The 22,653-nt window shown below is 40.6% G+C and overlaps 1 protein-coding gene across 1 annotated transcript in view; it reads left to right on the forward strand.

Moving 5' to 3' along the window:
* DNAJC3 (DnaJ heat shock protein family (Hsp40) member C3) overlaps nucleotides 1-22,494 on the forward strand; it is a 68,604-nt gene extending 46,110 nt beyond the window's left edge. Inside the window, exons 5-12 of the mRNA XM_077753862.1 lie at nucleotides 5,094-5,246; nucleotides 7,030-7,211; nucleotides 7,653-7,772; nucleotides 11,242-11,347; nucleotides 11,432-11,552; nucleotides 19,153-19,285; nucleotides 20,156-20,304; nucleotides 22,279-22,494. Coding sequence (XP_077609988.1) covers nucleotides 5,094-5,246; nucleotides 7,030-7,211; nucleotides 7,653-7,772; nucleotides 11,242-11,347; nucleotides 11,432-11,552; nucleotides 19,153-19,285; nucleotides 20,156-20,304; nucleotides 22,279-22,433 — 1,119 coding nt within the window. The 3' untranslated portion in view covers nucleotides 22,434-22,494. The remainder of the gene's footprint in view (nucleotides 1-5,093; nucleotides 5,247-7,029; nucleotides 7,212-7,652; nucleotides 7,773-11,241; nucleotides 11,348-11,431; nucleotides 11,553-19,152; nucleotides 19,286-20,155; nucleotides 20,305-22,278) is intronic.
* Nucleotides 22,495-22,653: the final 159 nt, after the last annotated feature.

The raw sequence follows: 22,653 nt of genomic DNA on the forward strand, positions 1-22,653 counted from the left end.
TAATAAGTATTGGAGTTTATATTTTGCCAGGTTCATTGAACGTTCTTGCTTGTTTTCCTTATACGTGCTGAGTCCCTCCAGGGCAGCAGCTCGCTCCTAGGATGGCTCTCAGGGTCCCATTATACTGGCCACTGTGGAGGGCTGCGAAGACCTTTTCTTTATCAGCATTTACAGGATTAGAAGTTAATTTTAGAGATTAAAAAATATTAATTTAAAAGTAACAAACCCATTATGTTAATACAGATTTTTTTGCATGCAACCTAACTTTATTTTCAAAAACAACAAAAAATTTAATAATGAGAGATATGTTTTACATTTTTACAGATCTCTTTAATATGTGGCTTACTTGAAGACCATAGATTCCCAGGTCTGATTTATATTTTGGTTGAAGTATTATTGAAGAAAATGTGCTTCATACATATAAGCAGTTGGAAAAGGAAGAATGTTTTAATAGAATAGTCTTTTTATATAATTGTGGATACTCTTTGATTTTACACCAAAAGTCCAATAGTTGTTATTGGTTAGTTGCAATGTGGACTCTGAAATCCTGCCAGTGAACTTGTAGTTCTCTGTCATCATAATGAAATCCATTAGTTTTGCCTGCACTTTGAGTGCATACTTAGTCTTTTATCCATATGTACTTTTGTCCCTACAGACCCCTGAATTCCCAAGGGTCCCTGGATCATATGCTGAGAATCACCACTATAGGGTATATACATAAGAAGCTAATTGCTACTTTGAAAGTTATGGGCATTTTAAACCTGGCCAAACAGTTTGGCACTGCTGTCCTCTTAAGTGGTTATTCCAATTTATGTTCCCACCAGCAGTTTAGGGGAGTTTCCATGTGCCCCATAACTTCAACAACACTAGTTATCAACAGTGTAGTTTTTGCTGGCTTGGTTGGTATAAGAAAGGCAACTTTACATCTTTTGTGTCTACTTCTCTTAGATTCTATTTATCCAACTGTTTCTTTTCTGTCAGTTGACATATTCCTTAAGAATATCTTTCTCGGGGTGCCTGGGTGGCACAGCTGGTTGAAAGTCCGACTTTTACTCAGGTCATGATCTCACAGTTTGTGAGTTTGAGCCTTGCGTCAGGTTCTGCGCTGACAGCTCAGAGCCTGGAACCTGCTTCAGATTCTGTGTCTCTGCCTCTCCCCTGCTTGCTTGCTCGCTCTCTCTCTCTCTCAAAATAAACAAAAATTAAATTTTAAAAAATATTTTAAAAAAGTATCTTTTTCTCCTAGTCATTACTTCAGAAATTTCAACATCCATGCTTAATAAGTTTTACAGGTAATCAGTGTCTTTAGCATCCTCCAGAAAATTACAGGGACCTCAGAATACTTTAACTCAATCACCTACTCCCTGACTTAGATACAATTATTTTTCAAAAATTTGGCTTTTTCTTTTTACTGACATTCAAATTAGTATCACTTTTGTATAGTTCCCTTAAAGATTGCAGAAAGAATTTGTGAAGACAAATTCTAGAAGTTGCTAGAGAATGTTGCAGTATACTTTAAATATTATGTATTTTTCTATGCTTTCAAATAGTGTCAAATTAAAAATGTAAATTTGTGCTATTTACCTCTTAAAACCATAATTAAATTTAATAGGATTGGAAAGATTAATTTCTTGAACAGCAGTTTGGTGAATGTATATTATGCCAAAGTCTAATTTTATTTTGACCTTGAGTCAAATTAAGGTTTTATTATTGTGGGACTTTAATTGCTCTCACTCTTATAAAGGGCATCCAGTTTAAGTTGACTGGTATGGAATGCAATGGGAAATAAATGCAATGGGCTTTTAAAGTGTGTATTACATCTTTTGCATTCTGCCCTCATTTTGAATTTATATATTATAGAAAGTTCAAAAACGGAGCTGGGGATTTTTATTAGCATTTTTTGGAATACTTGCTATGTGGTGGTCTTTCTGATTTCTCAATGACTGCTCCTCAGGGTGTAAGCATTATTATCTCCTTTTATTGGTGAAGTAAATGTAAATAATATACAGAGAGTAAGCGATAAAGCCAAGGCTTGGGTTGAGGGTTTGTTTTTTTTCCCTGTATAGATTTTAATTTTATTTAAAAAAATGTTTTTTAACATTTATTTATTTTTGAGAGACAGAGAGGACACTAGCAGTGTAGGGGGAGAGAGAGGGAGACGCAGAATCCTGGGCAGGCTCCAGGCTCTGAGCTGTCAGCACAGACCCTGATGCGGGGCTCAAACCCATAAACTGTGATATCATGACCTGTACCGAAGTTGGATGCTCAACTGACTGAGTCACCCAGGCGCCCCCATTTAGATTTTATTTTAAAACATTAGTAATACAAAATCTGGAAATATTCACAACTTAGCCATTGAAAAATGGTAAAACTACTATCTTATCTCTCTGTTGCTGCTTAACAAATTACTCAGTAGCTTAAAGCATCCTACCTTTATCATCTTACAGTTCATGGAGTCAGGAATCTGGGCCAGGGTTAGCTGGGTCCATTGCTCCAGGGTCTCACCCAGGCCACAGTGAAGGTATCAGATAGGCTTACAATGTTATCTGAAGATTTGGCTGGTGAAGGAACTACTTCCAAACTCACTTTGTTATTGGCAGGATTGAATGCCTCTTCAGCTGTTAGACTGATTCCTCTGTTTCTTCTGTTCAGCCTGAGGCCTCCCTTGGTTCTTTCTTTTGTGGGTCTCTGCATAAAGCACCCACCGCAGGGCGCAGGGCGCAGGGCGGCCCGCTTCCGGAGCGGACAGGGAGGAGACAGAAGACTGCCGGCCAGAGAGCCAGTGCCGGCAAGGGGGAAGTCACTTAGTGTGCCTGACTAAGGAAGTGACGCTGTCACCTTTGTCACAGCTCCATCCCAGACCACAGGGGAGGGGCTCACACAGAGGTATGAGTTCCAGGAGGTAGGGGTCTTTTTGGAGCCATCTTAGAAGTGTGCCCACCACGACTATCAGTGTGCAGTTTTTATTCGAAATCCCAGAAATAGTGTATTTAGATTAGATTAGAGAGTAGCTCACCCCTTTTAACAAATCCCCATCCCATAGCTATTATGGGTTTATATCCAAAAGCTCACTGATCAAGAAATAAGAAATAAAATACTGTCATGGGTAGTGGTTTGGTTGAAAGGATCAGAAATATGAAACACCAAAAAAGAGAAGGGGTATCAAGAAACATGAAAAAAGGAGAGGGAAATGCTAGCAGCTTCCAATCCCTGCACATAAGTATCTTGGAGGAGCCCTAGCCTGTGAAATGTTCATCTCCCTTCACTCTCTATGAAACTCCTCAGGGTTATAAGTAACTCCTTAGACTCCTTTCTTCCCTCCTTGAGAGACTCTCCTCCCTCTGCTCCTGGTTCCCTCCAGCCTCAGTGAGCTCTGGACGACTTGACCTCACTCCCTCTTTCTCATTCCCATTGTCTGAGTACTGAGTGAGCCTGAGCCCTTCATCCTCAACCTCAAGCTTTAGGACTTTCCTCACTGTCCCCTTCCAACAAGAAAAATTGTGTGGTAGAGATTAGACTGTAAAGTTTGAGAGAGAAAAGATGCAAATTCCATCCAGAAGAGGCAATCTCTACTACATTCTAACATATTCTATTCAGAAAGGAGCAGTAGTGTACATATAGGAAATACGTTATCAAAAAACTGCTTTTACCCAGAGCAACATGATAGTGCATTTATCCTCCTTCCATTGTGGTCTGTCAGAAATATTCAAGACCATCCCGAGGATGATAAGACAGTCATAGATAAGCATGCCATGGCCTCCCTCAGCTCTCTTCAGCTGGATAATTTGGTCATGCAGGGATAGTCCTCACCAGAGCCAGTGGAGGTTGTAAGTTCCTAGTTACCTTGGAGGCCCATCCACCCCTTCAAAGCTAAAGATTAAACAGACAAAACACTTTAAGAATCCTAAAAACAAAATGGAGATATAGAGCCTCTACCCAGAAATAATATTCTCAAGGTTTCTCATGTGAAGTGTTCTATCCTACCAGTTTTCATTGATTAGGTTTAGAGAATTAAAGCCTAGTAGAGTGTTTTTAAAAAAAATGAATCCACTAAAAGGGGACGCGGTGTGATTGGTCAGTTGAAGGTGAGACATTTCTAGAAATAATCTGTTGCTGCCGTCTCACCCCAAATTGGAACCCATCAACTATGATTCCCATCTTGGTAAGAATATTAGATTTCAGAAGTTATTACATATAAACTAGAATCACCATGAAAAAAGTACTGCTTCACCCAAGTCAGTAGCTTTTTAATGTAGGAACTCAATTTTTCTAAGTCTTTAAGTTAAGATTTTCCATCTGGAAGAAGAAATGGTTCAGTCCCTGTGCCTAAGGCTGGGCTGGGAGCAGGAATGAACTGTGAGCAGACACGGGTCTTACACGTGTGACAGAAATGGCCTCAAACTGTGGTAGCGGTTGTATGCTTGGTACATTTTTAAAAATCAGAATCACATACTCAAAATGCATGAATTTTATGGTATAAGTTATACCTTTATAAAGTTATTGAAAAGGACAATGTATAGACCTCTTAAAACTTCATCAGAAGCCTCTTGATAAAGTGTTACTCTCATTTTCCCCCGTAAATTCTTCCTTGCTCATTTCACTTTAACCCCTCTGGTGCCAACTTTTTGTCTTATAACCCTAAAAAATACTGCCATCTCTTCAGTTTCCCTATGTTTTTCATTATTTTGGTAAAATCATTCTGTACTTCAAAATATTTAGGAAATAGAACTAGAAGCCCTACTACGTGGAACTCGCGCTACTCTGCAGAGCTTTAGCTAAGAGTGAGGAGGGTGCTCGCTTTACTTTGTTCGTCTCTGCTCTTTCACAGTCCTACGTGTGTTTGCATTCTAGGAAGGTTCGGGGACCCTAGGTCATTTCACAGCTCGCCCCTGTGTGCTCTACGAGTGGAGGTAAAGATGCCCTCATGCTGGTCAGCCCCAGGGGCAAGTCCTTGCACAAGACAGTTTTGCCAGCGTCTCTTTACCTTTTCCCGTGATGAATTTAAGTATTTACAATGGTCAGATCGTTGTGGGTAACAGATTTAAGATTTAAGAGATTAAAACTCTGGTTAATTTCTCTTCTCATTTTTATAGCTCAAATCTAATCCAAGTGAAAATGAAGAAAAGGAAGCCCAGTTTCAGCTTATGAAATCTGATGAAATGCAGCGTTTGCGCTTACAAGCGCTTGACGCTTTTGAAAGCTCAGATTATACTGCTGCTATAACCTTCCTTGATAAGATTTTAGAGGTAAGTTTCTTAGACATTGTAGCTGACAAGCTACTGTTTGTTATGAGGCATGTTCATACCCTTTGACATGTCTGTTTGTTATGTATCACAAGCGACCTGGAGAGGATAAGATCAGATTGGTCCTTGGGCTTTTAGCTCTTAAGTGAGAGATGGTGTTTATATAGAACAAAATTTGGAACTGCAGTTTTCAGTAACTGTACTCAATGTGCTGTGGAATGGGAGTTACATATTTTTATACATTGCTTGCTTTACCGTTTTTGTTTGATTTTCTATTTTTGGCAGGGGGAGAGAATTCTAGAGTTTAGATAATGGGGTAAAAGATGAAGGAATTGGTTGAAGAAAAAGGAACAGTAATGTTTCAGGGGAAGGGTGTTTAGAGTGAGAAGTCTGTAGGGAGGAAACAGATGGAAAGTTGACAAGCCCCAGAGGTCAAGACAAGAGCTCAGTCTATAGTTTCCTTGCCTCTGAAGGACTTCGTGACAGATGGTTTCAGAAGGAAGTCTACTAAGATATTCAAGTAGTAGCAATCTTAATTCCTGTTGATTTATCATTTTCATAGCACTTTGATGTACAATTCCATTTAATCATGGCAGTAAACTTATGTATGTAGAGTAGGTTCTTCTTTGATAATTTTATGGAGGAAATCGTGTGATAGTCGAGTGGAATTCATGTTTTATTAAATTATTTTGCTTATAATTTGTTCAGGAAACATAAAGTTATAATTTTTACCTTCCAGTAGTTTGACTAACCATGTTGACCTGATTAGCCAAGATATTTAATTCATGTACATGTTGATTTGCTATCTTAATATATGTGAAAAGTTGACATGACTTTTTTTTTTAATGTTTTTATTTCTGAGAGAGAGAGAGAGAGAATGCATGAGCAGGGGAGGGTCAGAGAGGGGGAGAACACAGAATCCAAAGCAGGCTCCAGGCTCTGAGCTGTCAGCACAGAGCCCAACGCGGGGCTCGAACCCACGAACTGCGAGATCATGACCTGAGCCGAAGTCGGACGCTTAACCGATTGAGCCACCCAGGTGCCCCAAAGTTGACATGACTTTACAACAGCTCTAAGAAATGTGGAAAGATACTTCCCTAGGCCTTATTGGTGAACTTTTGGGATTACATTTTTTAAAAAAAACTCGTGCATTTATAAACATTGTCAACTTTCTGATAAAGTAGAAATGGCGAAACCTCCACCTTCTCATGTTATTTGCTTCTTTTCTTTGTTTTATGGTATGAGGATTTAATTTCAAGGAGACAACATTTTACAAAAGATTCTATTTAGTTATTAGTAGAATGGAAATACTTTGCAGGTTTAGAACCTAGATTTTACAATTAGAATTGTTGATTAAGTACAAAAATCTGATTAAAGAATACTTTTTCAAAATCAGATACACTTCACTGGTAACAACCTTCTAATAGTAATGCCATATATTCTTATTTTCAGAGGTTTAAAATTATATAATTGAAGGAAGTAGGAAAGGGGCCTCGTTAGCATATATATACATATATGCTATATATACATATATGTACATCTACATATATACATATATATGTATACATATATATACATCCCTTCCCCCATTAGAATTTAAAATATCCTTCAAGAAATTGCTTTGTCACATCTGAATTGTATCAGATTTTTTAATACTTTATGATATAGAAATCACATTAATTGAAGATGGTTTCATGTTGATAAATGTGTCGGCCAACTACGTGGGATGAAGTATGAGTGTGCATAGTTTACTGCTTCTTAAAGTCTAGTTCTCTTGTTTCTCAAGGTTTGTGTTTGGGATGCAGAACTCCGGGAACTTCGAGCTGAATGTTTCATAAAAGAGGGGGAGCCTAGGAAAGCGATCAGTGACTTAAAAGCTGCATCAAAGTTGAAGAATGATAATACTGAGGCTTTTTATAAAATCAGCACACTGTACTATCAACTAGGAGACCATGAACTGTCCCTCAGGTCAGCTCTAGTGACATACACATCCGGTCCTCTTTTCAGTGTTGGGAATAAGATAATAAACCCATTTAAAAACATTTTAATTTTAAATTAAAACTGTGGTTAAAGTTGTTTTTATATTCTTTATATATTTTATATTTTCTCTAAGTTATTCTATTTCCACACAGTTTATTTTTATGAGCTATGCTTATTAAAATAGAGATATTTGCAGAAAGAAAATGGGGTGTTTAATGTAGAACTCTACTTATTTTAATTTGAATTAATAATATGTGTGTGTGGCACAATGCCACATGTGAAAGTATATGGTCAATTATTAACTCATTGTGTTTTTTAATTGTTACAAGCAAAAAATACCTTTTATTGTGATTTCTGTATTTAGTATGGAAAACTACTCAATGATTATTTTGACTTGGAGTATTTTCCTCTTTTTAAATATATGAGCAGTGAAGTTCGTGAATGTCTTAAACTTGACCAGGATCATAAAAGGTGTTTTGCACACTATAAACAAGTGAAGAAACTTAACAAGCTAATTGAGTCAGCCGAAGAGCTCATCAGAGACGGCAGGTAAGAATACGCTCGTCTGCACTCTGTAGCCTCCCTTCTCTGTCTTTCCTGGGCACAAAAGATCAGTTGAACTGCTTGCTCGTTTACTCCTTAGCCATTGAGGATTGCCTATGCTTGGTAGCCCTGGGCCTTGGCAAAAACTACTGCAGCGGTACTTTTTTAAAAAAATTTTTTAATCTTTATTTTTGAGAGAGAGAAAGACAGAATGCAAGTGGAGGAGGAACAGAGAGGGAGACACAGAATCTGAAGCAGGCTCCAGGCTCCGAGCTGTCAGCACAAAGCCTGACACAAGCTCGAACTCATGAACAGCGAGTCATGACCTGAGCCAAAGTTGGATGCTCAACTGACTGAGACACCCAGGCGCCCCTGTACTTATTTTTAATAAGGCAGAACATAAATAATAGCAACTGCATAGTATTCTTACCTGCAGATTTATTTATATTTCACCAAATTTTTATGGAGTATCTCCTGTGTCAGGCACTGACAATGTACTAGAGGTACAGAAATGAGAATGACCTGGTTTTTAGTGTTAAAAACCTTAAAGATTAATGTGGGAGACAGACATATAAGTTGATTATTAAAAGATAATGTATCTAGAGTGATAGAGATATATACAGAATATATAGAGATTTTCTTATGTACAGGATTCTGGGTTAAGTCCTTTTGTTAGAGCACCTGAAAAATACTGTACCACTTCTTTGTGGCCTCCATGGTTCCTGATGAGAAATCCATGGACATTCTGATTGTTTCTCCCTAAAATCAGGTATTTTCCTCTGACTGCTTTCACGATTTGTTTTCTTTGTCTTTTAAACTTTTTTTTTTTTAATTTTTATTTATTTTTAGGGGAGAGAGAGAGAGACAGCGTGAGCAGGGGAGGGTCAGAGAGAGAGGGAGACACAGACTCTGAAATAGGCTCCAGGCTCTGAGCTGGCAGTCAGCACAGAGCCCAACGTGGGGCTCAAACCCACGAACAGTGAGATCATGACCTAAGCGAAAGTCAGACGCTTAACCGACTAAGCCACCCAGGCGCCCCCTGTCTTTTAAACTTCTGAATAGAAGTTTAATTATGGTGTATCTTGGTATGGATTTCTTTTCTTTTTTTTTTTTATCCTATTTGGAATTTATTTAGCTTCTAGAATATGTAGGTTTGTGTCTTGTCAAATTTGGGAAATTTAGTCATTATTTCGTTTTAAAGTTTGTATTTTAAATATTTATTTATTTTTGAAAGGGGGGGGTGTGCACAAGTAGGGGAGGGGCAGAGAGAGAGAGAGGGAGGGACACAGAATCCGAAGCAGGCTCTAGGCTCAGAGCTGTCATAGGCTTACAGCCGGATGTGGGGCTCAAACCCATGAACCATCATCATGACCTGAGTTGAAATAGAGTCTGATGCTTAACCGACTGAGCCACCCAGGTGCCATGATTTCTTGAAATACTTTTTTTAGCCTTTCCCTCTGTTTTTTGTCTTAGATTCTGATTGATGTAAATGTTAGCTCTTCTGTTGCAGTCCCAGAGGTCCCTGAGGCTCTCTTCTTTGTTCTCCATTCCTTTTCTTTCTGATCAACTTTGGTAGTTTTTTATCACTCCAATTCATGGATTCTTTTCTCTGTCCCCTCCATTCTACTGTTGAGCACACTCAGTGAACCTTCTTACTTGGGTTTTTCTAGTTTTTAGTTCTGATAACCAAACGTTATTCTTGTATCTCTTTTGTTTCTTTGCCAAGGCCGTCTGTTGCTTTCATTTCTTTAAGCATGTTTATCACTCTGCTGCTCTTGCCAAGGCTGCTTTAAGATCTTCATCAGGTAATAGGTATTGGAATTCATTGTCTTTTCTCACTCAGTTTGAGATCTTACTGTTTGTTGGTATGATGAGTGGTTTTTGATCGAAACCTTGACACTTTCATTTTATAAGACTTTTTTTTTTTTTTTAAATTTAAATCTTCTGTTTTGCCTGGCTTTTTCTGACATTGTTCCAGCAAAGCAAGGGTGGGCATCACCATGTTACTGTCGGGGAGGTAGAAGTTTCCCCCTCGACCTTTGTTGATACTGGAGGTATGGGGCTTCTCACTACTGCTTAGAGCAGATGGAGGTTGGGGGACTATTTATTCCCAGCCATGGATGAAAGTCCTGGCTTCCCACTGACTTCTGATACCACTGTGGTGGGGGTGTGGGCACACCTCGTCACAGCCTCTCCACCTGACCTGTTGGCATTGGGAGGGGGGTGGGGCCATTAAGGCCCCATATTTTTCCCATTTGGCTGGAGTGGCACTGTTATTATCATACATTTTCCATCTTGCTAGGCTGCCCTTTCCAGTAGCTTTGGCTTGAGTGAGCGGCTCTTGCTGGTTTGGGATTTTCTGTCAGCACCCATCGGCGTTTCTGGGTGGCTGGCCTCTTCAGCGCCAAGTCTTGGTACATGAAACAAACAAGAAAACCTAGGAAGCTTTACCATATTGTTTCCCTCAGGTCATACCTCCTGGGCTGGTCTGCCTCCTTCTCTCCCCTTGCTGAGTCTTTATATGTTGGCAAATATGGAATATCTAAGGTATTTAATTGTACCTAGTTGGAGAAACTGAGGAAAGTACATTTACTCTACTTTCCTTTTCTTTCTTTTTTTTTTTTTTTTTTTTTAAGTGAAGTTCAGTACTTTCTTGCTGAACTTTTTGTTTTGAGCTGTTTGTAGTTTCAAATGTAGTTGTATAAAGGAAAGCAAGGTTTTGCATGCTCTGTATAGTTTCCTACAATTGTTGTACCATCTTGGAAAACTACACAACACTATCCCAGCTAGCATTTTGACATCGATAGCTTCTGTCTTCAGTGTTATAATCTGTGTTTTAATACATCAGCATTTAAATGTGAAGATAGTAATGCATTTTGGGAATAATGTGCCACAGTGGCACATAAATATATTGTTTAGTGTGCCATTACTGAGGAAAGTAACTTCGTGTATAACATGACTAATACTTTTCACCAGTTTTAAAAAATGCGGAAATAGCTTTTATTGTTCTTAGAAAGCTGGTAAGTTAGGAATTTAAGCAGGTTCTTTTTGCAGGAAACTACATTGTACTTAGTTGTGAATATGGACATGCATTATATAAAATGACATGTAGATAATGGGCTCGATTCTTTCATGAAGGTGTGTAGTGACCAAGAAATAAAACCTGATCTCTGTTTTGTTGAAAATGCCTTGTGTAAGTCACACTTTAATAAGGTGTTTTTACTCCGTTTCAAAATCATCAGCATTTTTCTGTAAAGAAATTCATCATTTTGTTTGATTGGTATTCACAGGTATGCTTTGATTTATACGTATACATTTTTTGTGGTCATGTGTTTTATCTCCCAATTTTTGATTGCAGAGGTACCTTAGTAAGGTAAAAGTAGTGTTTGAAGGGCTAAATGAAGAGTAGAGGGTTCTTTATTTACCCCCTGAAATAGAATTTCACTGTTACTCATGATGATTTGCTCATTAACAGATACACAGATGCGACCAGCAAATATGAGTCTGTTATGAAAACAGAGCCAAATGTTGCTGAATATACAATTCGTTCAAAAGAAAGAATTTGCCACTGCTTTTCTAAGGTAACAGTTGTTTCATTCCCAGAAGTGTGAAAACGTAATATATGGCATAACAACCATAAATCCTTTTCTCACATTTACTTATAGGATGAGAAGCCTGTTGAAGCAATTCGAGTGTGTTCTGAAGTTTTACAGACAGAGCCTGACAATGTGAATGCTCTGAAAGATCGAGCAGAGGCCTATTTAATAGAAGAAATGTATGATGAAGGTTAGTCTTTAAGGAATTTGATTTGTGGTATCTAAAAGTTGGTGTGTATGAAGTTCGCACATGTTTAACATCTTTTTGTTTAGAACAAAACTTTTTATTGCTGAAGAGCAAAAATAGGCAATTTACTTTATCTGTAAAATGCTAGAAAGTAAAAACTATAGGCTCTGTGCCCCATATAGCCTGTGTTGCTACCACTCCTCTCTGCCTGTGTGGTGCCAGGGCAGCCATCGACAACACAAATAGACATGCCTGTGTTCTAGTGAAACTTTATTTTAAAAACAGGTAGTGGGCTGGAATCATTATTACCTCTGTTCTGTAAGAGAGGGGAAAATATTCAACGTTTCACCATCAGTCCCTCCCTGAAGAGTATTCTATTTTATGACAGTACTACATTTTGTTTCTCTATTCTCATATAAATGGACATCTGGGTTGAATTTGGTTATGAAAAAAGCTGGTGTGACCTTTCTGCACACACACAAAAGGCTTATTTTTTGGAATAGGTTTTCATTTATCTGGTGTAAATATCTATGAGTGAAGTACTGAATCATAGGGTAAAACGTATGCTTAGTTTTAAAAGAAACTGCTAGACTCTTTCTAAAAAACAGTTTACATTTTACACTCCCTCCAGTGTAAACATGAGCATTCTGGTTGCTCTGCATCCTTGCAAATGTTTGGTGCCAGCAGGCTTTTACATGTATACATTTTGGTGTGTGTTAATAGTTTCTCATTGGCGCTTTAATATGTCTTCTTGGATGATTAAAGTTATTGAATACTTTTTCATATGCAGCTTGTATATTCAGGTATCTTCCAGGGGCGCCTGGGGGGCTCAGTTGGTTAAGCGTCCAACTCTTGGTTTCAGCTCAGGTCATGATCTCATGGTCATGAGATTGAGATTGAGTCCTGCTTTGGGCTCCATGCTGAGCGTAGAGCCTCCTTGGAATTCTCTCTCCTTTCTGCTCCACCCTCTCTCATGCTTTCTCTCTCTCTCAGAATGAATAAGTAAACATTAAAAGAAAATTACCTTTCTCTGTGAAGAGGGATTTAGATATTAATTTACTTAACATAATTTAAATGATCATGACCTGAGCCAAAGTCGTATACTTAACTGACTGAGCCACCTAGGTGCTCCTCTTCTTTAACTTCTAATACTAATAGTTTGTAATTCTTTTTTTCCCCTCTTAATGTAGCTTGAGTTTGGCCGAATTTATTGGTCTTTTAAAGGAAAAAACTTTATGGATATGTTAATGTTTTCTATGATTTTCCTTTATTATTCATTGATTTTTTTTTCTCTTTGTTTCCTTCGACTTATTTTGGGTTTACTTTGTGCTTTTCTGGCTTCTTGTGGTTGAACTGCCACTGATTTTAGGTCTCTCTCTCTTTTTTCTTCAGTACAAGTGTTTAAAGCTGTACTTCTCATATTTTGTTTTCATTATCATTTGGTTTGAAATACATTCTAATTCCCTTCTTTTTTGATGCATGGATTGTTTGGATGTATGTTGTTTAATTTTGAAATGTTTGGTGGTTTCCTAGGTATCTTATTAATTTTATGTGGTCAGAGTACATACTCCATGTAATTTCCTTCCTTTTGAATTTATGTAGACCAGTGTTTTAGTCCAGTGTGATATCTGTTTTTGCTGAATGTTCCATGTGAACCTGAAAATACTATGTATCTGCACTTGTTGGGTGTAACGTTTATGTTAGTTTTCCCATCAAGTGCTGAGAGAGGAGAGTTGTTAAGATCTTTAATTACCTATTGTGAATCTTGCAAACTTTCTTCCTTCCCTTTAATATTGTCCATTTTCCATTTTTCCTTTATGCATTTTGAAGGTCTGCTATTAGCAATGCACACGTCTGTGACTGTTAAATTCTGCTGGTGAACGCTGCTTCCTGTCTCCTACCCCCCCACCAAGTCCAGAAAGGAGTATGGCAGTATTCTCAAAAAACTCTGAAGAAGAATCACTTTTTACCCCAGATTTTTATATATAGCAAGCTATCAGTTAGGGTAGTGTTTTCTAATTATTTGGAAGTTTCCCTTTTCAGTGTTGTAGAATCCCCATGGAAAGCCTGCTGTTTACTGGGAGGTGGCTTTTTTAGTTCTCTGTGAAAATCATTCTGTTCAGGTTTTGTTTCTTTTGGGATCAGTTTGAGTTACTCATTTGAGTTTTCAAATTTACTTGTACAGAATTTAGCGAAGTATTCCCATTATTTTAATTTCTTCTCTCTTATTTGTCACTTATTTGTTATTTTTGGTATTTGATCTTGCTTTCTTTTCTGGATTAGGTTAGAGGAATGTATTGATTTTTGCCAAGAACTAAGCCTTTCGACTTATCAGTTCTATTCTTTTCCTCCTGCATCTCTCCCTTGGCTGTGGTTTCTCTAGCTTTCTCCTTGGTGAGTTCGTCCTCAGGGGCTCCTAGGAAAGCTTTTTCTCCTTTCTTTTATGTTTGTACCGTTATTCTTAAAGGATGGTTTGGTTAGATAAGAAGACCCTTTGCTCTGCTCACACTTTTTCTGTATCTTGAAGTTATTGTCCCATTGTCTCCTGGCATTGAATATTGCTCTGGAAAATCTGGGGCTGGGTTTTCTGGTTTTGATCTGGCTGTTCAAAGAGCCCTCATCTTTCACATGTGAAGGTGGAGGCTAGCCAGCACAGGTCTTCCTCTTCAGCGCTCCCCTCCAGTTTGCCCAGACACCTAGCGGGCCCTTTCCTGAAATAACAAATGAATGTACAGATTGAAAAATGTCTCACATTTAATTTGAATTGTTTTGTTCTATTGTATTGGTTTGTTTTTCTCCTTCCAAGATCTAATTATGTGTAGGTTGTATTTCCTCTGCTTGCCGTGTATAGCTGCTACTTTTTCTCTAGTCTTCTTCAACTTTTTATTTACGTTTCAATTTTTAGATCCTTATTTTTTCCCATATGATGCTGCTTCTGGTGTTCCTTCTCATTTCATCTGTAATTCTATGATAGTTGTGATCTCCTTGCGTACTGACTATTCACATTTTTATCTCTTCTTTGTCTGATTCTCTCTTTACTGAGTTCTTATTCTGCTTTGTGGTAACTCTTACAAGTGGTGATTGGATTAAGTTCTAAAAATTCATGCCATAATGTTTCCTCAGAATTTTCAGGTACTCTCTGGCTCTTGTTCTCATGTGTGTTCATCAGGTAAGTCTTGGTGCTCTTTTTCTGTCTCAATTTAAAAACTGTCTTCAAATTGATGCTTTACCATTTTCTTAAAAATTTATTTTGAGAGAGAGAGAAAGGGGGAGAAGGGGGGGAGGGGGAGAGAGGGAGAGAGAGGGCGAGCATGAGCAGGGGAGGGGCAGAGAGAGAGGATCCCAAGCAGACTCTGAGCCATCAGCTTGGAGCCCCATGTAGGGCTTGAACCCACAAAACGTGAACTCATGACCTGAGCCCAAACCGAGACTCATTTAACTGACTGAGCCACCCAGGCGCACTGATGCTGTACCATTTAAAAAAAAAAAATTATCATGAAATGACTTGAATTATCCTGCCCTATCTATTCGCAGGAAAGTCGTGTGTGTGAGTGTGTGTGTGTATGTGTGTGTGTGTGTGAGAGAGAGAGAGAGAGATAGAGAGAGAGTGCTGGGAACAGGGCAGCCTTTGGTACTTACACTTGGAATACTCTCTGCTTCACTGTTTCCACAGACATTCTGCCTCCTGCTAAAATGGCCTTTCTACACAGCCCTGCCCTCTCTGCTTCTCTGAACCCAACCATATCCAGGAGGTCAGCAGCTGCCAGTCCTGCTGCCCCTCTGCCCACTTCCTTTGCTTCACCAAGGGGGTGTATCTTTTACATGTGCGGATGAGCCCTCACCTTCAGAGCACATAGTTGCTGGAGTTTCCAGAGATGTGCTGCCCAGCGCGTTTGCTCTTCTTGTATTCTCTTCTTTCCCTGTCTTTTCCTGAGTAAGGTCTTCACTTTATCTCCTCCTCTCTGTCTGGCTCTGGATGTCATGGTTCATGCAAAGGATATAGGTTGTCACTTACGGGTGAGCCCATACTCATAGAAAGTATATTTTGCTGGTGTTTTCTGTTTTTGTTTTTGTTTTTTTGCCATTGGGCTTTCTCACTATTGCTTCCCCCCTCTCATCTTGGATTCATGGATGACATGAGCTAAGTTTAACAGGCCTTGTACATGACTGTTTTGCATGGTGTCCTGGAGGAGATGATCGGTGTTGCGTAGCATATTTATATTGGATCTAATGTTCTCTTTCAGCGGCTCTCGGTCCCTGTACTGAGAACAGACTTTTAGGGGAATAAGGATGGAGGCTGGGAACAGCTGTTCAGATGTATTAATGATGGATTGCGGACATCACAGTGGTGATTAGGGAAATGATGAGAAGCAGTCAAATTCTGGACATATGTTTTGGGATTTGCTAGTGGACGGAAGGACTGCAGCAGTCTTTTTTGCAGCTGTGCACACCTGTCTTTGAAATGCTGCTTCTGCATCGGGGAGCTGAAAGCAGGCTTTAAGTGGGTGGGGCCGTTTGCAGGAAGACTTCCCCTGTGGCGCTTGCCATCTTGCCCAGTTGCCAAAATGAGCAAGAAATTAATCATTTTATTCATTGCGTGGAGTCCTTTTCCTTTGTCTGGTCCGGGTCTGCTGTGGAGATCACGAGCGTCCAAGGCTCTCTTCAGCCACGTCAGGGGCCGCACCACATGCACCTCTTCTGTTCGGTTCAGAGGCGGAGTCTTGGGCCCGGGTGGCATGAATGCAGCAGTAGCGGCTGCGCACTCAGAGGGGGTGCCCGCCCCCGCATCCCTCAGTCCTCTCGCAGCGGTCCTGTGGTCACTCAGGTGCTCCTGCTTGCTACGCGTTGCATGAGGATCTTTGGCCAAACGGAATGGCTCCCAGATGCGCGAGGGCCTCAGCTTGTGCTGACATTCTCTACACTTAGGGAGCAAATGGGATCATGGTAATCATGAATAAATGTGCCTCTCTTTCAGAAGTTTCTGAAAATTTCTGGTCTGCTGCTGTTTTCAGGGCTGCCATGGTTCTATTTTTTTTTTTTGGCCATTTCACTGGGGCAGTGGGATGGAAGGGAGGCGCCCTCTGCTGTCTGTCATCTTGGTCTGGTTTGCTTTGTTCCCTCAGCAGTGAGTAGGGGGACTGTGGCAGAAGAAGGACTTGGGAAGGTTTTTTAGATTCAGAGGATAGAAAATGAATTGACTAATATGTATTAGATGGTTTATTCAGGGCCTTAATATTTCTGCTTTTCATGGATGCATTATGACAGTATGGGATAAACATAATTGGCTGTTATTTACTCTAGTTTTGAAGATTTCTCCTTAGAGAGTGGAATCTGAGAAAACATAATGTCCATGGGAAGCTTTAACATGCACCCATAGTAAGTTTCTAATTAAATTACCTACCTGTAATCATGTGAACGTAGGAAACCACCTATAATTTTATAATTTTTTTCTCTGAGGAGAAATGTGCCTACCTTAAGTTTTATTAAAAGAAAGAAGACTGCTTTGGAGGAGATGGTCTGAACATTTAAGAGTGAAAACATGTTTAAAATGTAGAGTCTGTATTAATAGCAAAATTGCATATATTGAAACATTTTCTCATATTAAATTCCTTCAAAGTACATTTCCTTTCTAGATTGTGATATCAAGTGCTGCGGGTATTAAGTGTAAAGTTAAACGTCACTACTATCTGTGATGGCTTTGTGTACTAAATTGGAAAGGTATTTTATGTTGTCATTGTGGTTAGGGTGACTAATAAGGTTTCATATTAATATGCAGCATTAATCCACTGAGGCAGGAATTAGGATAAAAATTTAAACATAACCCCCACGGACCAAAGGTAGCATTGGTTCCTTTTTCTGTGAAGTGCAGGCTCATGACAGTGACCGTCCCTTCTGTGCACGGGGTCCCTTCCAAAGCCCCCAGTGTAAGCCCAGAACTGCAGATAGTACAAGCCCTATACATACACTGTTTTTTCCTATACTTAATATCTCTGAGCAAGTTTAACTTATTAATTAGGCACAGTAAGAGATTAAGAATAATAATAAAATGGAACACTTATAACAACATACTGTAATAAAAGTTACGTGAATGTGGCCTCTCTCTCAAAATACCTCATTGTCCTGTACTCACCCCTGCACCTGTGAGGATACAAGATGATAAAATGCCCGTGTGATGAGAGATAAAGTGAGGAGAATGACACAGGCATTGGGATATGGCATTAGGCTGCTCTTGACCTTCCAGCACTATGTCAGAAGGAAGGGTGATGTGTGCCTTCCTAATAAACGCCTTCCAGGATTAGCTGTTGCCAAGACAATGCTCAGGCATGTTCTCTAGAGAGATGTCTGTTCCCACAGTGACATGCACCTCCATAAAAACTAGAATTTGCATTCAACAGTCCATTATTTGAGATGTCCATCCAGGGAGAACAATAAGGAAGACTTGTATTGGTGCTTCTCAAAGCCGCTCCTAGATTTGGTGATTGCATCCGGGGAGGACGCATGAGCCTCAGCATACAGCTGTACTCAGGCTAAGATTTACTCTAGTGCAAGGACACAAAGTAACATCAGCAAAGGGAAAAGGCACAGGGTGCAAATTTCAGAGGAAATCAAGTAGAAGCTTCCAAGAGTCTTTCTCTGTGAAATTGTAGGACAAGCCAAGTGTTGCCTACTGGGGAAGTTTGGTAGAGAGTCATCACTCGGGGTGTTTATTCGGGGCTGGTCAGGTAGGCACCTTCTGCCCAGCCCGTACCCAAATTCCAGACTCCCGGAAGGAAGGAAGATGTTTAGCATAAACCACATTGTTTGTACAAGCATTTAGGCACGGGGAGCCGTTCTTTCCAGGGAGTGGTGGGAACACTCCTGCAGCCCGTCTTTCCGGACGCCAGCCAGGACCAGCCTTACCTGTAGGCTCTTCAAAGGATCACAGTTTCAGGCTGGCTATGTTGGCTCTTTTCTACGTGACTTAGCTCTCCACATGCTCTGTGTTCTAGATATTAAAATATTCAAAAACTAGATAAAAGACGTAGAGGGGATTGTTATCAGGCTTCTCATACGGGGACAGTGTGTGTTATTTTGCTTTGATTCATACTTTAGAAACATCAGGTTTGTAATAGCTCCTGTTGAAACTGGGTGACGTAGCCATTCTGGTTGTCGATGGTTCCTCTTGGGCTCCCTTTATAAATAAGCCTCTGATCCTTCCGAACTGTGGGCCTGTAGCTGACTGTGCAGATTGTCTTTGCTGTGGCCTTATTTTCTTTTGTAACAATCACTTCAGTCTTAGTGATGGTAAGACTGCTTTGTTTAAAGTATGGGTATTAAAATACCTCAAATGTGTGTTGAAGGTAATGTGGGAGGGTGGGTAAGTAAACAAAAAGCAGTGAGTTTTACTGAGTGGGAGTAAAAAGCTACCTAAATTGAGCTGTAATTATGCTATGCCTTTCATAAGTTTGCTAACAAAATCATCACTATAACTTCTTGGGCTCCTGAGCAATGATTGCACCAGAGTAAAGGGCTGGGATGGTGACTTTAGTATCCATCTTACCGGATAAGCGGAGGTTACAAATTGTAATTCCTCTAACAGCATTATCTTAACATAATTTGACAGCTATTCAGGATTATGAAACTGCTCAGGAACATAATGAAAATGATCAGCAGATTCGGGAAGGTCTAGAGAAGGCACAAAGACTATTGAAACAGTCGCAGAAACGAGATTATTATAAAATTTTGGGAGTAAAAAGGTGAGTTATTTTAAAATTTACATTAATTTCAATCAACTGTTTTAAAGGTTATCATTGCTCTTCTTTTTTCTCTCATTCATTTGTTTTCTTTCTGTAATTTTGGTCATGGATTAAACCTAACTGTCTTTAACATGGTAAAGGTATTTTGTTACCGGCAATATTTCTTTGATAGAGACTAGTACTGTGGTGATAGGGAATTAGTAGTTGGTGACAACCGTATGACACTGTAGCCTGAATAGATCCTAGCCTAGATTATTTAGGAAGGGTAAGGAGGTAGGAGTAAGATTTCTTCTGTGAGAATAGGCGGGAGAGATGGGGGGTAGGGGAAGAAAACTTCTCTAGGCCTAAAAATAAAGTGGCACTTGGAGAATTAACTTACAGGCCCGATATCTACAAAAGCTGGGCAATTTTAGACCCGCTTTTGTAGAACAAGGGAACCAGCAATCTTTTGATCAAAAGTCTGAACCTTTGTTCTTATTAATAAGTAAGCTAACCAGATGCAAAACAGAAAGTGGGGTTCAGACTCAGAGTATCTCTTTTAATGCCAAGAATTGTATCATGGTAGGCTGGAAATTCAGAAGGTTTAAAAACAGGTCTGTGTGTTTTTTTTTTTTTTAAGGGAAAATTGCGAAGATCAAAAGTAGTTTTGTCCCCAGTGAGATTCTGATATTAGGGAACAAGTATCTGAACAAGACTGACCGGCTTTAATGGCCATCCAGACTGGATGTTAAATGTTCAGCCTGGGACACTGGGCACAATTAGAAAACCAGGTTGCTAGTTTGCCGGTGGGATCTTAACTGTCTTTTAGTTTTTTGTGGCTGTGTGTTGGGCACTTCTTAACTAATGATTGTTTATTTTAATACTGCTCAGAAATGCCAAAAAGCAAGAAATCATTAAAGCATACAGAAAATTAGCACTTCAATGGCACCCAGATAACTTCCAGAACGAAGAAGAAAAGAAAAAAGCTGAGAAAAAGTTCATTGACATCGCAGCTGCTAAGGAAGTCCTCTCTGACCCAGGTATTTTTGTCCTTACCGAGGCTGCGATGCGCAGGCCTGTAGCTCCAGTCCTTTGCTGACTTAGAGACAGGGTCCCGTGGGGACAGGGGCTGCTCAGGGCCACCCTGAGGTGAGGAGCCGGTGACCACCGGGTCCCTCGCCTCGCAGTTGCAGAAGTCCAGCGTCGTGCTGCCTGTCAGCCTCAGGGCCCGTACGTCCAGTGCAGTGGAAAGACCAACAAACTTGGAGTCAGAAGGCTTGATGTGCCTCTTAGCTCTACCTGCAGAAGTTCCTAGAGCTTTTTGAGCCTGTTTGTCTACCAGTGAGGGGGAACGTCTTAGGTTCCTTCCACTTTCCCAGCTCACTGATGAATTCTTTATACCAAACTTCTAGGAGCTCAATTAGGAAACCAGAATGCCAGGGGGAGTGAAGGGGCGAGGTGTGTATACCTAGCCTCAGGGGGGCCTGTCCTCCCCAGGAACCTTGCCCTGAGTCAGATGTTCATTAGATACTCGTTGCCAGATATGTTTTTATCATATGCTAAAATGGCCTGGAAAGAAATTGGTAATACGAAACAATGCTTCGACATTTCCAGAAGGAATTTAATGTTAAGCTAATACCTGTTGTTTTTTTTGTGTCTGTGTCCATAGGAGTAGAAGCTATGACTTGAGCTAGACAAATTCATCAAAAATAGAAGGGAATCAAGATTTGATTTTATTATAAATCAAGATTTGATTAGCCATTTGGCTAATATTTTTTTTAAAAGTGTATTTGTTTATTTTGAAAAGGAGGGGGCAGAGAGAGAGAATCTAAGCAGGCTCTGTGCTGTCAGCACAGAGCCTGATATGGGGCTTGAACCCATGAACTTCAAGATCATGACCTGGGCTGAAGTAGGACGCTTAACTGACTGAGCCTCCCAGGCGTGCTTCGTGGTAAATCGTTTTTGAACATCTTCTGCTGTGGAATCGAAGCCATGTGATCCTCTGTTCTCATTTAAACCCTGTAAGGGGGGTGGAAATGTAGTTAGCTAATGAGCACAGCAGTATAGTCTGTTCTTTTGCTCAGCAAATGACTGCCAGCAAGGTCCTTGAATGGTTTGGCACGTCAGGCGGGGGGACACGACCCTGGAGCTGAGCCCTGAGGGTGGCGGGGAGCAAACCGATGGAATTGGGGCCGACAGTCACAAAGTACCTGCAAATGCAGTTCTTTTCTGATGCCTAGTTCTTGTGGTTCTGGTCCTTCTTCTTAGCCCGTGTTCTTATTTTAAGGATGAATAGAGGCACCTGAGGGGCTCAGTCAGTTAAGCCTCGGACTTCGCCTCAGGTCAGATCTCATGGTTCGTGGGTTCGAGCCCGGCATCAGGCTCTGTGCTGATAGCTCGGAGCCTGTTTTAGATTCTGTGTTTCCCTCTCTCTCTCTCTGTCTCAAAAATAAAAAACTAAAAAAAAAAAAAAAGGATGAGTCTAGTCTGAGTCTGGTCCCTTGCTCTCCGGCCACCTGCAGGGTTCCCTTCTGCGGTATGTCTGCATTCCTCTCTGTCTTGTCCGAGACCTTCCTCGGACCGACAGGCACAGCGGTGGGCGGCCTCCTGCCCTCACAGCAGGGAACCTTCGTTCTGTTGGGACCTAGGAGAGTCAGATGCGGGTTGATGGGGTTGAGCTGCGTCGCTCGGGCCGGGGCCGGGACGACGACGGTGACACGGCTCTTTGATCATAAGGGTGTGACTCTTGGAGGTCTCCTCCTCCGCAGTTCCTTTTCTCAGAGAGAGAATTTCCTTGGGTAGCTTCTTGTGAGGAGAGAACATTCAGGGGGCCTGGGCTTCCAGGAACCCCCGTTTCCAGCCGTAACAGGTAGTTCTTCCCGAGGCCACACCCGTGGGCTGGGCAGGACGGGGGGCGACATCTGCCTGCGAGAAGAGGAGAAGCCAGGGACCCGGCGCCTCCCTCCCCCGCTTACTCACTGCCTGCGTCGTAATTTGCTGGTTTCTTTCTCTAGAAATGAGGAAGAAGTTTGATGACGGAGAAGACCCCCTGGACGCGGAGAGCCAGCAGGGCGGCGGCAGCCCTTTCCACAGAAGCTGGAATTCGTGGCAGGGCTTTAACCCCTTCAGCTCCGGCGGACCTTTTCGATTTAAATTCCACTTCAATTAAACCAGCCCTTTTTCTGCTCTTCTTCCTTACTTTTTTTAAAGATTAAAAAGAAAGAAACCTTGTTCTGGGAAAATAATGAAAAAAAAAAAAAATTCAAATCTTTTCCTTTGTCCATGACCAAAGAGTTGTTTTAGTAGGGAAGTCCGTTCGTACCCGTTTTGGGCTGGAGGCTGATGGGTGTGAGGAGAGGCATGTGCGGGCCGCCGGCGCTCACGCACCC

This window comes from Crocuta crocuta, unplaced genomic scaffold, assembly GCF_008692635.1.
Source record: "Crocuta crocuta isolate KB4526 unplaced genomic scaffold, BGI_CrCroc_1.0 scaffold31, whole genome shotgun sequence".
NCBI lineage: Eukaryota > Metazoa > Chordata > Mammalia > Carnivora > Hyaenidae > Crocuta > Crocuta crocuta.